Genomic DNA, 13,261 nt, shown 5'->3' on the forward strand with positions numbered 1-13,261 from the left:
GCTTGTTCCTATTTCATGGTATTTCAAGGTACCGTGTAAAGAACCACATGGATTAATGCGTCAATCAATTCCAGCGGTGCCCATCCCCCTCCCGGGCAACCGCGGGGCATTTGCTCTAGTTGTCAGACCCGGGGGTGGGGCATTAGCAATTTTATCGCGGCCCGGGGGATGGGCATTAGCCTACCCCGGGGGCAACACCCGGACATTTGACACACGTGTTTTCGGATTAACATGGAAGAGTTTATCGGAAAAGACAAGGCCTTCGTTAAAGAATGGCTTGTCCGTCTCGGAATCGAAAAACTTGTGGATGTTTTTAAAGGTATGTTTTCTCAATTTTAGGTATTTCTTCATTTATACTTGTAAGCATATGAATATATAAAAGCGACAAGGTGAACTAATATCACAAAACAATCACTGATGCGAAGACTCCGTAAACACAACTACTTTGCATCTCGCATTCAAAACTAGCCTAGCAATTTTAAATTCATGAAAAATTCAAATGATATGCGATCTTCAAGACAAATCTTGCGAGCTTAAAATGCGATTCATCATCATTTAAAATGTCTTGATTTTTCACAGCGACAAGGTGAACTATATTTGGTTTACCAAAAAAACGATCACCGACCTGAATACGGCTATTTCGATTCCGGGGGCGGGGCATTTGCCCTCTTTCTTCGTCCCCACCAAAGGCGTATCACTGGTTCAAAAAAACCAAAACAACAACAACAACAACAACAAACCAGAAAGAATGGATGGAGACTCTATTCTTTGAAGTAAAGCATTACAAAAATTGTTGCGACCACCTCAGTTGTGACCTCTGCGTAAGAGTTGAAAGGGAGAGGTAACCATTGTTGCAATAACGTAAAAATCACTCCCAAAGTTCTTTCGCATAACATCCAAGGAGTTTTGATCTTATCCTGTAACTTCACTGTCTATACGAAGCTTTAACCCGAACGTTGCCCAAACAAAATGGTACTACCGATTTCAAAACACAATACCTTACTCGATGCAGTCTTTTCGAGATCGGTGGGGTGCATGCACACGACGTCACAGCAACCATTTAGTGGTTTCCCAATAACAAAGAAACGGCGGCCATTTTGATGTTTTAAACTAATTCTGTGTGAATTAACTTCGACACGAATGAAGATATTTTTATTGCAAGTCCAGTTAGTTGCAACTCCAGTTATGGCAAGTCCAGATAGTTTTATTGCATGGCCCCTGACCGAGTGAGTGAACAAGCTAGATTTTGAGAAATAGCACGCACCATATTTTCCTTAGTGGCTGAGATATCCGAAATATGATAGGCTAGTTGCTTGGCTACAAACAAAAGGAGAACTTAAAAATCAAAGTCCTTGGCAATTTTGAACCTACAACCTCCTTAATATTAATGTCGGTTGGGGCTCCGCTCATTGAGTCACAAGAACTTCGAGGGAGCTAGGCCGTTTATCAATGTGTCCGCTGTTCCGCCACTAGCAGGACAAATTTCCAAAATCTCTCACTGCAAAAATGATTTACTCTTCTTAATTAAGCTTAACGTTTGTTTAAAGAATGATTAATGATTAGCAGCTATTTACACTTATGTAAAACACTTGTTTCATGATTTACCTGTAAGATTTTCAATTCTCAGTCATGCTTTCTATTTCGTTTAGTCATACTGCATACATTTTGTTTCGCATAATTATTCAATTCAGCAAGTTACCAGTCATTTGCCACGATCATGTCTTTTATTAAATATTGTATCCTACGGTAAAACTGATCTTTACAGATTTCATGAACATGAGAGAGCATGAATTGGTATTGAAATATCAATAGTGGCGGATTTCTCTTTTCAAAACCCCTTTTCACCAGATGGGCCACTCGGGAGTACACTGGACCTTCGAGATTCCGGCTGGACTAACACTCAGGATCTTAATAACAGAGCAGAACGTGTTTCCTTAGTTGTTCCATCAGCAAATGGTTAGACTTTCAAGTCCTCTCGGATAGAGTGACTTTCGTATGACCTTGAAAAATGAAAAATAGACTTTCAAGTCCTCGGATAAGGACGATGAATCATTGGCTCCGTCGTATAACACTTGTTCGGAAATAATAATCCTTAAAAGTGGCCAAGGAGAGGTTTCCATTTTTCAGTCTGAAGGTTGAGCTCATTTGTTCGATTCCGTAAGCATTTTTCAAAAGGCGCAAAAATTGTGGAAGGTTGGGAATTTCATCTCTCAACTTACACTTCCAAATATAAAATCTGCTCATGAGACAGGAGAAGTTGATTTGCAGTTTTGTATTTGAACTATCTGGTTTCAGTCCCAAAGCAGTGGTCATGCATGGCAAGATGATTTCCCTTCTGAATTAAAGAGCATGATTGCAGCCATTGAAAAAAGGTTCCCCAGAAATGAGAGGTCACTTTGCATTGCCAGAAAAGGTGAAGCAAAATGTCTGTTTCTTCAATTTCTTCAATTTCTTCTTCGATTGTTTTCATTTTGAACTCTTGCCATTTGAAATCTTTTTCTGGACACAAGAGTTCTGAGCTTCTCGCCTTCGAACCTATCCATAACGCTTCGGTTTTTTTGTTATTAGGTCTGAGGCCAGATATCTTGCTGACTTTTTCTATAACGACAAGTGAGGCTTCAAGCAAACAAGATGGCGGGTTGGTCGTGGGCGTTGTGCTCTGTGTTTATCTTATTCCAGATGATTCTCCTAGTCGACAAATTCACAAATATTGTTATAAATCCATCTTATGAGAACAGCGACTGTTTCCTGGTCTACTTGAAGTTTGGCAAAAAACTATTCGCTCGTTAGGAAGCGGATGAAATATATGAGAGGAAGAGTATCCTACTATTCCAACTCTTCTGCATCGTTTAATATTGAGCTCCTTAGAGCAGGTGATATCGAGCCAAACCCAGGTGATGTGAGAAATCCATGTTCTGTTTGCGGTAAACCGATTGCGAGGACTCACCGAGCGCTTCGCTGTTCCACGTGCTATCTTCACTCTCATATCAAATGCGGAGATGTAACACCCGTGGCATATCGTGAAATTAAAGCGATGTCTAACTATCACTGGGTCTGCCGTTTCTGTAAAATTAGTTCTGCAATGCCTTTTTCCGATGTTGAAGATGTCGATTTTCTACAATTATTTACGGATGGCGAAAAAAGTATCAACAACCAAGATGGCGGCTGCCAGAATCGCAATATTGTTAATGACTCAAACTCTGCGTCATGGTATAAGAAAAATATCCGCTCGCACTACAAGTTTAATTTGACTATAGCCCATCTAAACGTCAATGGACTTGTAAACAAAGTCGATGAAGTCAAATCCATCCTAGACGAATGCTCATTTGACATTCTGTTCCTCGCTGAAACGAAATTAAACAGTACTATCGGTAATCTTCTTCTAGATCACCCTAATTACCGGATTATACGGAAGGATAGGACAAGAAATGGGGGAGGAATTATGGCATATGTGAGATCTAACATAAAAGTGGTAAGACGACGCAAGTTTGAACCGGCTAATATCGAATCCCTGTCCCTTGATGTAAAGGGAAATAATGGCGTTTATTTCATGATCTGTGCATGTTATCGTTCACCAAGTAAATGTAAACCTGCAGTCTTCCTAACCTCACTGGCCACTACTCTCGAGCTGATGTACAATTCAAGACGGGAGATCTTCGTGATTGGTGACCTAAACTTCGATCTGTTTTCAGATCACAATGACATCAAGAAATTTAAGGAATTGTGTGATCAGTTCCAGTTGACAAATTCAATCGAAACGCCTACTAGAGTTACCGAATCTACAGCGACCTTACTTGATCTTATTCTCTCAAGCCATCCTGGCCATTATGCAAAATGCGGCTCACTTCACTTGGGCATTAGCGATCATGATTTGATATACACTGTAAGAAAACAGAGACTTCCGAAACCTCCCCCAAAGCAAATTTATTATCGAAGTATGAAAAATTTTGATGCTGAATTATTCATCCGTGATCTTAAGAATATCCCGTGGGAAAGTGCATATATTTGAGAATGTTGACGATATCTGGTCCCACTGGAAAGGCCTATATAACGAAGTGCTTGATTCGCATGCGCCTATTAAGAGGATTCGCGTACGGGGAGACCAATGGCCGTGGATCACACCTGAGATAAAGCTTCATATCTCTCGTCGTTGCCAACTGTATAGAGCTTTTCGTAAAAACCCTTCGGCTGAAAACTGGGACGCCTTCAAGAGACAAAGGAACAAGGTTACCTCGCTGAAGCGTAAAGCTCTACGCGGCTACTTTGTTAGCGCAAAGTCTAATAAATCTAGCTCAAGGGAATTAAGGAAAAAACTGAAGCCTCTCTTACCAAACACTCGTGGGTCGTACTTGGGCAAAATAACTCTCATTGAAAATGGTCAAGTTTATAATAAACCCCAAGAAGTGGCTGAAATATTTAACAACTATTTCGCCGAGTCAGGACTAAACCATTCTTTGGCTCTCACTGAATCTGAGTTCGACAAACATCCCAGTGTTAACCTAATCAATGAAATGGCTGATGATCAGGATCAAGAGTTTTCCTTTAATTTCCAGCCTGTCACTGCTAAATATGTGTTGGACCTGCTACTAGATCTAAACGGATCCAAGGCAACTGGCGTGGACGGTATTCCCCCGAGGCTCCTGAAAGCGTCTGCTCCTGCTCTGGCGACCCCCTTGCCTCGTTTGTTAAATTATTGTCTCGAACAATCTTGTTGGGTTAGCGAGTGGAAATCTAGCAACATCAGTCCAGTTTTTAAAAAGGGATGTGAAGTTACCAAAGTTAATTATCTTCCCATCTCAATTCTACCCTGTGTATCTAAGATTTTTGAACGAATTATGTATAATCAACTGTATAACTACTTTGTTTCACGCCGTCTTCTCTCCGACAGCCTGTCTGGCTTCTTAAAGGGGCATTCTTGTTGCAAGGCACTGCTGAAGATCACAGAGGACTGGAGAGAAGCATTAGATGAGAGACAAACAGTCTCTGCGGCGTCTATAGATCTGAGTAAGGCGTTTGACACTATATGCCACTGCCTCCTGATAAGAAAGTCAGCGGCATATGGGCTTCAGGACCACTCCATTCAACTGATTCGCTCTTACCCCATTAATCGTAAGCAACGAGTCAAGATAGAGAACGCTTATTCCAACTGGCGTGTAGTCCAATGTGGTGTCCCGCAAGGATCTCTTCTGGGACCGCTTTTGTTTAATATATATATTAATGACATAACCCGTATTACCAAGAATATGGAATTGAGGCTCTACGCAGATGACACAACCGGTTATGCTGCTAGTAACTCACCCGCGACCTTGGAATTCTACATCAATAGTGACCTGGCGAGATTATCACATTGGCTTGAAGATAACTACCTCACCATTAATGCCACTAAGACGCAGGCTATGATTGTTGGCAAATCCAACTATAATTATGAGCTCACTTTAAAGTCAAATAATATTCTGACTATCGATGAACTTAAGTTGCTGGGAGTGACGATTGACAATAAGCTCACCTTTTCTTCACATATTAAATTGGTTCTTAGTAAAATTCATGCAAAGATAGCTGCCTTGCGCAGAATCAGGAATTTTAAAGATAGTGACACTGCTGTTAAACTATATAAGTCGTACATTCTACCTCATTTTGACTATTGTAGTCCTCTTCTAATAGGAATTAATCAAACTTTATCTGATAAGTTAGAAAATGCCAATTATTACGTACTTAGAACTCTCTTCAATCTACCTAAGTGTATTAGTTACGAGCAGATCTTGTTGCAGTATAATTTACATTTCATTAAGCATAGGCGCATGGTCCAAGCTCTGACACTTGTGTACAAAAGCTATCCCAATTATATAAGTAATATGTTTAGAATCAAAAACTGTGTTTACAATCTTCGCGGCAATGGTAGCAGACTCGATCAGCCGGCCCCTAATACTGGTTTTAAACACAGATCTTTTTCGTATATTGCATGCCGCCTCTGGAACAAGATACCTTTGCATGTTAGGGAGGCCCCAAATCTTAAGAATTTTATGGCCAAACTAAAGAAACTTAAGTTGAGCCAGGACGAGAGTCGCTGTAATTTCTGCTCTAATTAGATGCTATTATAAATTTATAGTTTGGATAGGTAATTTTATTATAGATTCTTAGTCTAGTATTTTCTTAATCTATATACTAATGTAGATACACGTACATTTTTGTAACGAGTCTTTTTTAGGTTCATCAATGTCACGTATTGAAATAAAGTTTTTCAGTTTCAGTTCAAGCGTCTAAAATTAATGTGGTATCATCTGCGTATTGACTTAATTTGATTTGATTTTGGTTGATTGAAATGCCTTTAATACTAGGGTCCCGTCGAATTGCGTTAGCTAGAACTTCAACGGAGAGAACAAAAAAATATGGAGATAAAAGGTAGCCTTGTCTCACCCCTCTTTCAATTTTAAAACAATAGCTCATCCACCATCCATTGTTTATTATGCAGCTTTCAATTTTGGATCGAGAGGCCGAAGCCATAGTGTTGTAAGGTTTTTTCAATTAATGGCCATTCAAGGGTGTCAAAGGCTTTTTGGAAGTCTAAAAGCAGAATCAAACCAGGGATATTTTTGTTAGCGGTGTAGTTAATGATGTTATCGATCAAACGTATATTCAAGAAACCTGCCTTTGATAAATCCTGTCTGGTCATTGTTCATGAGTTTTGGGAGAGTAGCTTGGATTCTATTTGCGATTGACTTTGCGGGTATGTTGTAGTCACAGTTTAAAAGAGATAAAGGACACCAGTTTTCAAGATTTTTGATGTCTGTTTCTTTCTTGGGAATGAGTTGTATTAATCCTCGTCTCAAAGTAAATGGTAGTTTACCGATCTCGTATGCAAAGTTAAGTGCAGCAATAAGAGCGTCTAGAATATCATTCTAATACATTTTGTAGAACTCTGCTGGTAGACCGTCTGTCCCAGGAGTTTTGCTGTCGGCCATTTGCTTAAAAAGGAAGAGAGACATTCTGTTTCTGTAAGTGGGCCTTCACAGGAAGTTTCTTCTGCTTTTGCGAGATGTACATCGCATTCTTCCGGAACAAAAAATTGGTTGATAGATGGATCTTGTCCATGAGTCAGTTTTGTTGTATATAATTTTTTTATAAAAAGAAAGGTATTCTTTTAATATCTCGTTGTCCTTTGTAATAAAGTTATCGTTATTTATTCTCAGCTGGTTTATTTTTCCTTGTTTATAATGTCTTTTTTCAAAATTAAGGAAATATTTAGCATTTTTCTATCCTTCGTTGTGCCATCGGCTCCGCGACCTTAATATAGCGCCTTTTGTTCGATATTCTATTATCTTTTCGTATTCTTCTTTTTTACTCTTCAGTGCATCTAAGAGTTGTTCACGTAGTTTTCCTTCGATATTTTTGTCTTCCAGTGTTTTTTCGAGGATAGTTATGGTCTTTTCTATTTCGTCTGCCTGGTCGGATCTTTCTTTTTTCTTTTGTTTTGCATAACTTAGTGACCTTTGAATTTAGTTTTATCATTTCCAAGAAGAAAGAGGTATTTGCATATTCACTTTTTGTTTCTTGTATCGTATTTTTGATTTTGGTGACATAATTATCTTCCGATAGAAAGGATGTATTTAACTGCCAGAACCCCGGGCCCCTAGGGTTTGAGTTTGTCGCGATTGCTATGGTTATCATTGAATGGTCCGTTTTTTATCCAGGAACAATAACCGAAGTGTTGATTTTCTTACTTAAGCTCTGGCTAGTCAGAAAGAAATCGAGCCTACATTGAATATCCGGTTTCTGCCTTCGCCAAGTGTATCTTTCTTTTTGGTGGTTCAGTACTCTCCATATGTCTGAGACATCCCACGTCGCGCAAATTCCTTTAACCTCTTCGAGGGAGTTTTTATGCGTGCAGGCGCGCCCCCCTCTCTTATTTTTTCAATATCCATAACTAAGTTGAAGTCAACCCCAATAATGACCTCATTGCATTGAAAATCTTGCAAATAGTTGGAAATGTCTCTAAAAAAACTCAGGCTTATCTTCATTTGGTGCGTAAAGGTTACAGAGAGTGAAACTTGTACCATTTGTGATAATGTCACAAATGACAAAGCGGCTGTTAGGGTCTGAACATGTTTTGTTGATTTGTAAATCAAAAGTACTATGAAAGAGTATGCGTGTACTTGCTTTGTTGCTTGAGCAGCAGCTAAAAAGAGCTTTATATCCCCATTCAGCCGTCCATAGGTGAACTTTATTTTCCGTGCAATGTATACTTCTTGGAGCATGTAAATTGAGAACTTTTTTTCCTGAGCCAGTTAAAGATTTCTTTTCGTTTTGAGACCTCTCCTAGGCCCCTACGTTCAAAGAGCTAAGCTTTAAGACTCTAGAGATCGTAATACGGACAACTCAAAAAGAGTCAAAGATCTAAGTTTGAACGGGACTCGATCCCAAGAACGCGCAATTTGCAATGCACTTCTATCAAATGAGTTATCAAGTCAGCTGGGAGCTGCTCAATAGGCTAGTCTCGAGTTGTGCAGCAACAAAAGAACAGAGTCGAGGTTCAGGGGAATAATTTGCATTTTCATTTGTTTTAAACAATACAAAATGCTAATTATTCCACTGAACCTCGACTCCCATCAATGTGGCCCAGGTTCCATTCCCGGACCCGACACCATAAGTGAGTTGAGTCTGTGTTGGTTCTCTACTCTGCTCTAAGGGTTGTTCTCCGGGTCCTCCGGTTTTCCGGCCTCAGCGAAAACCAGCATACAGTTGATTCCCGCTGGCTGTAAGCTGTGCTCCAAGGTCACACATGGACCGTACAGCGGCTGCCAGAGGCACCATTGTATGCTTTCGGCTCGACCCTGTTGAGATCCGTCGTTACTGTTGACTTGCGACGGCGATTAACTGTGACAATTATATTATTATTATTATTATTATTATTATTATTATTATTATTATTATTATTATTATTATTATTAATTTTTTTTTTTTTAATTTTTTTTTCACGCGACTTCCGGTTGTCACTCGCTAAGCGACCATTACTTAAAAACCCCTGGTGAATTTATTATAAATCAGTTTTTTTCAAGATTCAGTTAACCTGCAACTAAGGCTTGGCCTGAGAAAATAGTACCAAATACTGCGCAAATAATTCCTATTGTGATGAAAAGCACGTCTAGGAAAACTTGATACCTTTTGAGTTCCTTGAATTTCAACCTCTGGTGAACTGCACATGGCACAACAAAGACAAACATTGAGGAGATTATGCTTCCAGCGAATGATACAATAAAAGCAAACTTAGGAAATACAATTGCCACTAACACCGTTAAAATCACAACAATTGTCCGACTGAGAAACAAACCAATCCTTGGAAATTTGGAGAAAGCCTGTTCGTAAGCTTCAGATGTTTGGATAAGGGCAAATACCGGATAAAGAGACAACGCATACGAAAGTACGCAAACTGCAGTAAAAAGAAAACTGGTGAACATGCGAATTGGGCCTTCGGGTAAATTATTTAGTATAACTTGACTTGTACTAGATCCAAACGACAAGAACGCAAGAAAAGAGAACCCTGTCTTTATGAAAACGTTTATGATGTAGGCTAATGCAAGAGCGAGGTTGAATTTGTGTTTTTCGCGCATGCTCTCTTCAACCGTAGGTAAAATAGCTTGCGCGCCATAGGCAAAGATCAAAATTGGAAGAGCAATGCTTACACCTTCGACGTTCCAAAATAGAACGGACTCCAGATTCCACTTGTCTACGTGCGTTATCCCGTACCAAAGAAAAGTTATCACAACTGAAATTAATGCGCCAACACCTACGATACTTAACCAACCAATTTCTTTTAGAGAATTAAGAAAAGTTGTTGGAAAAACCACGACTCCGGCAAGGCATACCCACGCTGTCATCGTAAGAGGCACTGACTGGAGAGTGTGGCTCATAAGAGATCCGCATAGAACCAGATATGAAACGGAGCAAAGGAACAAAACCAGTTGAATAAACACCGTTATAACATGGCCTCCATACTTAGGTGAAAGTATTTCTCCCAATTCTTTAAAAGTGGATCTCGACCTCACTCTTCTTTTTTTTTCGTCAGTGTCGTAAAGACACTCTATTAACAGTTTTCCGGTGTACCACAAGCAAACTGGAAGAATTAAAAATGCCACTAGAACGACAATTCCACCCCGTTTGATAGTATACGGTAATGCAAGAAATCCAACGCCTTCCATGAAGTTTACGATATTAGCAACCGATATCCAGAGTGATGAATTGCCAGTGGAAATTTGATGTAAGGTTCTGTCTTCTATGAGAGAGTCGAATTCGTCATCTGTGGACAATTCAGCGTCGCTGGACTGCAGCTCTAAGATCGCTTCACGTTCTTCATCAGGAAGGTCATCTGAATTCATTATCAAAAGGAAAATCTTGTTAACTGTTGAAGGCTTCAGACAGGAGAAATGAAAGTGTCCACTGTGGGACTGATCTGTGGATCAATACAAAAACAAAATAGGTTACCAAAAGATGACGGAGTAAAAAAAAAAAAAAAAACATCTTATGCATCCATGAAAAAAGAGACGAACGGATGGAGTCAACTTCGTTCCCAGGGTTTCTCTTCTTTGCCCCCTTTCTCGTCGTCAGACTGACCCTTGAAACGGGGTTAGTTTCTAGCTCACAAATCTCTTTTACAATGGTAAAATTTAGCCCGAGAAAGTACTTCCATCATGCTCGTCAGCTGTCATAACCCTACCAGCTATAATTTGAAATCTTATGGATCTAGAGCTTTTGCTGTCGCCTCGCCAAGACTTACTTTGGAACGATCTACCAGACTGAACACAGAAAAAAAATGTGTCTTAAAACGTATTTATTTGAGGACATTTTCGAGGTTTTCTATGCATTGGCAACGTAAGATTTAGCGATTCACTTTAAAATATTCCAAATAGCTAGGAGCTTGCAAAGAATATGCGCAATGCCACATAAGGTTTTTTGCTGGAAGGTTGAGATATTTCCAGGTATTTTGGTTATTAATCATGTCCAGGGCTCTAATCTTGGTAACTTCAATTTAGAGGTCTATAACTGGCTAGCTTCTTGAATTGAGGGCAGGTCATGTCGATAAGTAATCAGGTTCCCTCATTAAAATCCTTAGCCTACTTTTAACCGTACCCTCCCCCCGAAAGTGAAAGAAAATGGGAAGAGGGAACGTCTACGAAAAGCTGGCCCAAATTGTGTTCCGTGACGTCAAACAGCAGATTTTGAAAGTGTGATTGCTCAACACTTGACTGGCAAAATTTTAAGCTTTGATTTTTATCCAAAGGCCATTTACTTTGAGTGTAAGTTTTGGATTTTACGGTCCGCCATTACTCAAGTTCCAAACTTCAGAGGGTTGGATCTCGGGAAAAGTGACGTCATTTACTCACTAGCTTGAAATCTCAGCGTAAAAAACGCAGCTTGTTACATATGCAAAACACGAGTTTAAAAGTCTGAAAGCCCAAAACTCCGTGCTGCATATTAATTCAGCCCCGTACACACGCATTGCATTCTTAAACTATTGAGTCTTTGACGTCATTTTCTCCTCGACCCTGCTCTCTCAAGATTTTAAAGTTAGTAATGGCGGACCATTAAACAGGAAAATTCCAGTTAAGGTAAACTGGTGCATTTTTTAAATCAAGGCTTAAGGCGAGCGTTGTTAACGGTTCAATCCAATTTGACCAATCTGTGTTCTGGGAAGAATTGTAAGTGACCAATGAGAAACCACTTTCTTGGTAAATGTGTGACGTCACGGAACACGATTGAGGCCAGCTTTTCGTAAACGTTCCCTCCTCCCGTTTTTTCTTTCGGGGGGACGATACGGCTACACGTAAGCTGAAAAGTCCTTCCTGGTTTATTTATTTATTATGGGCACATAGTAAGTCACAACAGTCTACAAAAGACTATACTAAAAGGAAAAATTGAAGCGTGGCAGAGGACGTTCAAGAAGACAATGGCTGGACGATATGAAGGAATGGACCGGGCGGAATCAGACAAAATGCAACCAACTGGCTCAGTAGAGATTATCTTGGCGCACCGTAGCAAGTCGACCCCGAGAGCGCTCAGATTGCGCTGAGCTACGGGGTGGCAACTAGGCAGGCAAGCAGGCAGGTTTATCTGCATCGGTCTTTCTGTCCGCTTGAATAGGGAAGTTCCATAAGATGGTTACATTATTTCCATTTGTTACATCTTTTGGTTCATGTTTTTGCACTACACTACAGGAACCGCCGTTTCATAATTCTTGCAGATATTCCAATGCAACTTGACTAGCCTACCATGCCTACGTATTCTTTTTCGACAAGCACAGGACATCCAGATAGTCATGATATGGTCGATAGTTTCATCATGTTTGCAGCATACATAGCAGACCGGGTCCGAGCCGTCTTTGATTATTCAGGCTTTATAGGCATTTGTTAAAAAGCTTTAGTCCTGAGCTGCGATGATGAATCCTTCGGTTTCACCTTTTAATCCACTTTCTTGTAACCATTTATTGGTCATTTTTTCGTCGATATCCCAGTCATTGAATCTGCAGTAGAGGTATTTTCCATGAGGAGCCTTCGACTGCCATCGGTTTTCAAGATTATCAATATCATTATCATTATCATTATCATTCATTTAGCTCTGAGCTCTGGCTTTTCTCATGCCGACATTCAACACAAGGAAGCGAGACATAACAAATACCAAGGGTCCCCTTGGGACACTCTCCTGGTACTTATAAGTCAAGCACCTTCCTTAAAATTCTGGCCTATCCTAATAGCGTAGGTCTCTGCAACAGCCCAATTCTTACACTAACCCGCAATTTTTCAATCCATTTTCCAAGTTTCTTAGTAACACTTCAAAGAGCCCCTATAACTCCGGTACTGCATCCACGTTTTTCAAACTCCGCATTCTTCTAATCCCCCACTTCAAATCCTGATATTTCTTTTCATGTACCCTACTATCTCCAGGGATAGCAATGTCCACAATTATACATTTGTTCTCTTTCTTGCTCACTACGATGATGTCGGTCTTGTTGCTTCAACAACGTTAGACGAACGAAAAACGAAAACTTACTTTAGCTCAAAATATGCGCAGGATACCCAAGATTAGAAAATTGCATTCTCCTAAAGTCGAACTCAATAAACTTGACACAAATCTGCGTGAACTCAGGATTTCCTGATGTCCTGGACCAAAAAAAAAAAAAAATGAAAAAGAAATACAGTAGAGATGTCGGCTAGATTATTTTTTAAGTTAGAGTGATGGCAATGCTTCTCGTTATGTTCACTCATAAAGTTCG

The 13,261-nt window shown here is 39.9% G+C and overlaps 1 protein-coding gene across 1 annotated transcript; it reads right to left on the bottom strand.

The window, feature by feature from the left end:
* Positions 1–9,059: 9,059 nt before the first annotated feature.
* LOC138013555 (vesicular inhibitory amino acid transporter-like) lies at positions 9,060–12,600 on the bottom strand. The gene is made up of 2 exons (XM_068860659.1): positions 12,447–12,600; positions 9,060–10,444 (listed from the first exon to the last, which is right to left on the bottom strand). The coding sequence occupies exons 1-2, from the start codon at positions 12,598–12,600 to the stop codon at positions 9,060–9,062; spliced, it is 1,539 nt and encodes a 512-aa protein (XP_068716760.1).
* Between the last annotated feature and the right edge of the window lie 661 nt (positions 12,601–13,261).

The sequence above is a fragment of the Montipora capricornis genome, chromosome 1 (assembly GCF_036669925.1).
Source record: "Montipora capricornis isolate CH-2021 chromosome 1, ASM3666992v2, whole genome shotgun sequence".
Lineage (NCBI taxonomy): Eukaryota > Metazoa > Cnidaria > Anthozoa > Scleractinia > Acroporidae > Montipora > Montipora capricornis.

Excerpts from the sequence above, each read along its gene's own strand:
- LOC138013555 (XM_068860659.1), bottom strand. The coding sequence starts at position 12,600 with ATGAATGATAATGATAATGATAATGATATTGATAATCTTGAAAACCGA. Across the intron at positions 10,445-12,446 it reads ACAAGAAAGTGGATTAAAAG|ATCAGTCCCACAGTGGACAC; the intron begins GTGAAACCGAAG and ends ATTGATCCACAG.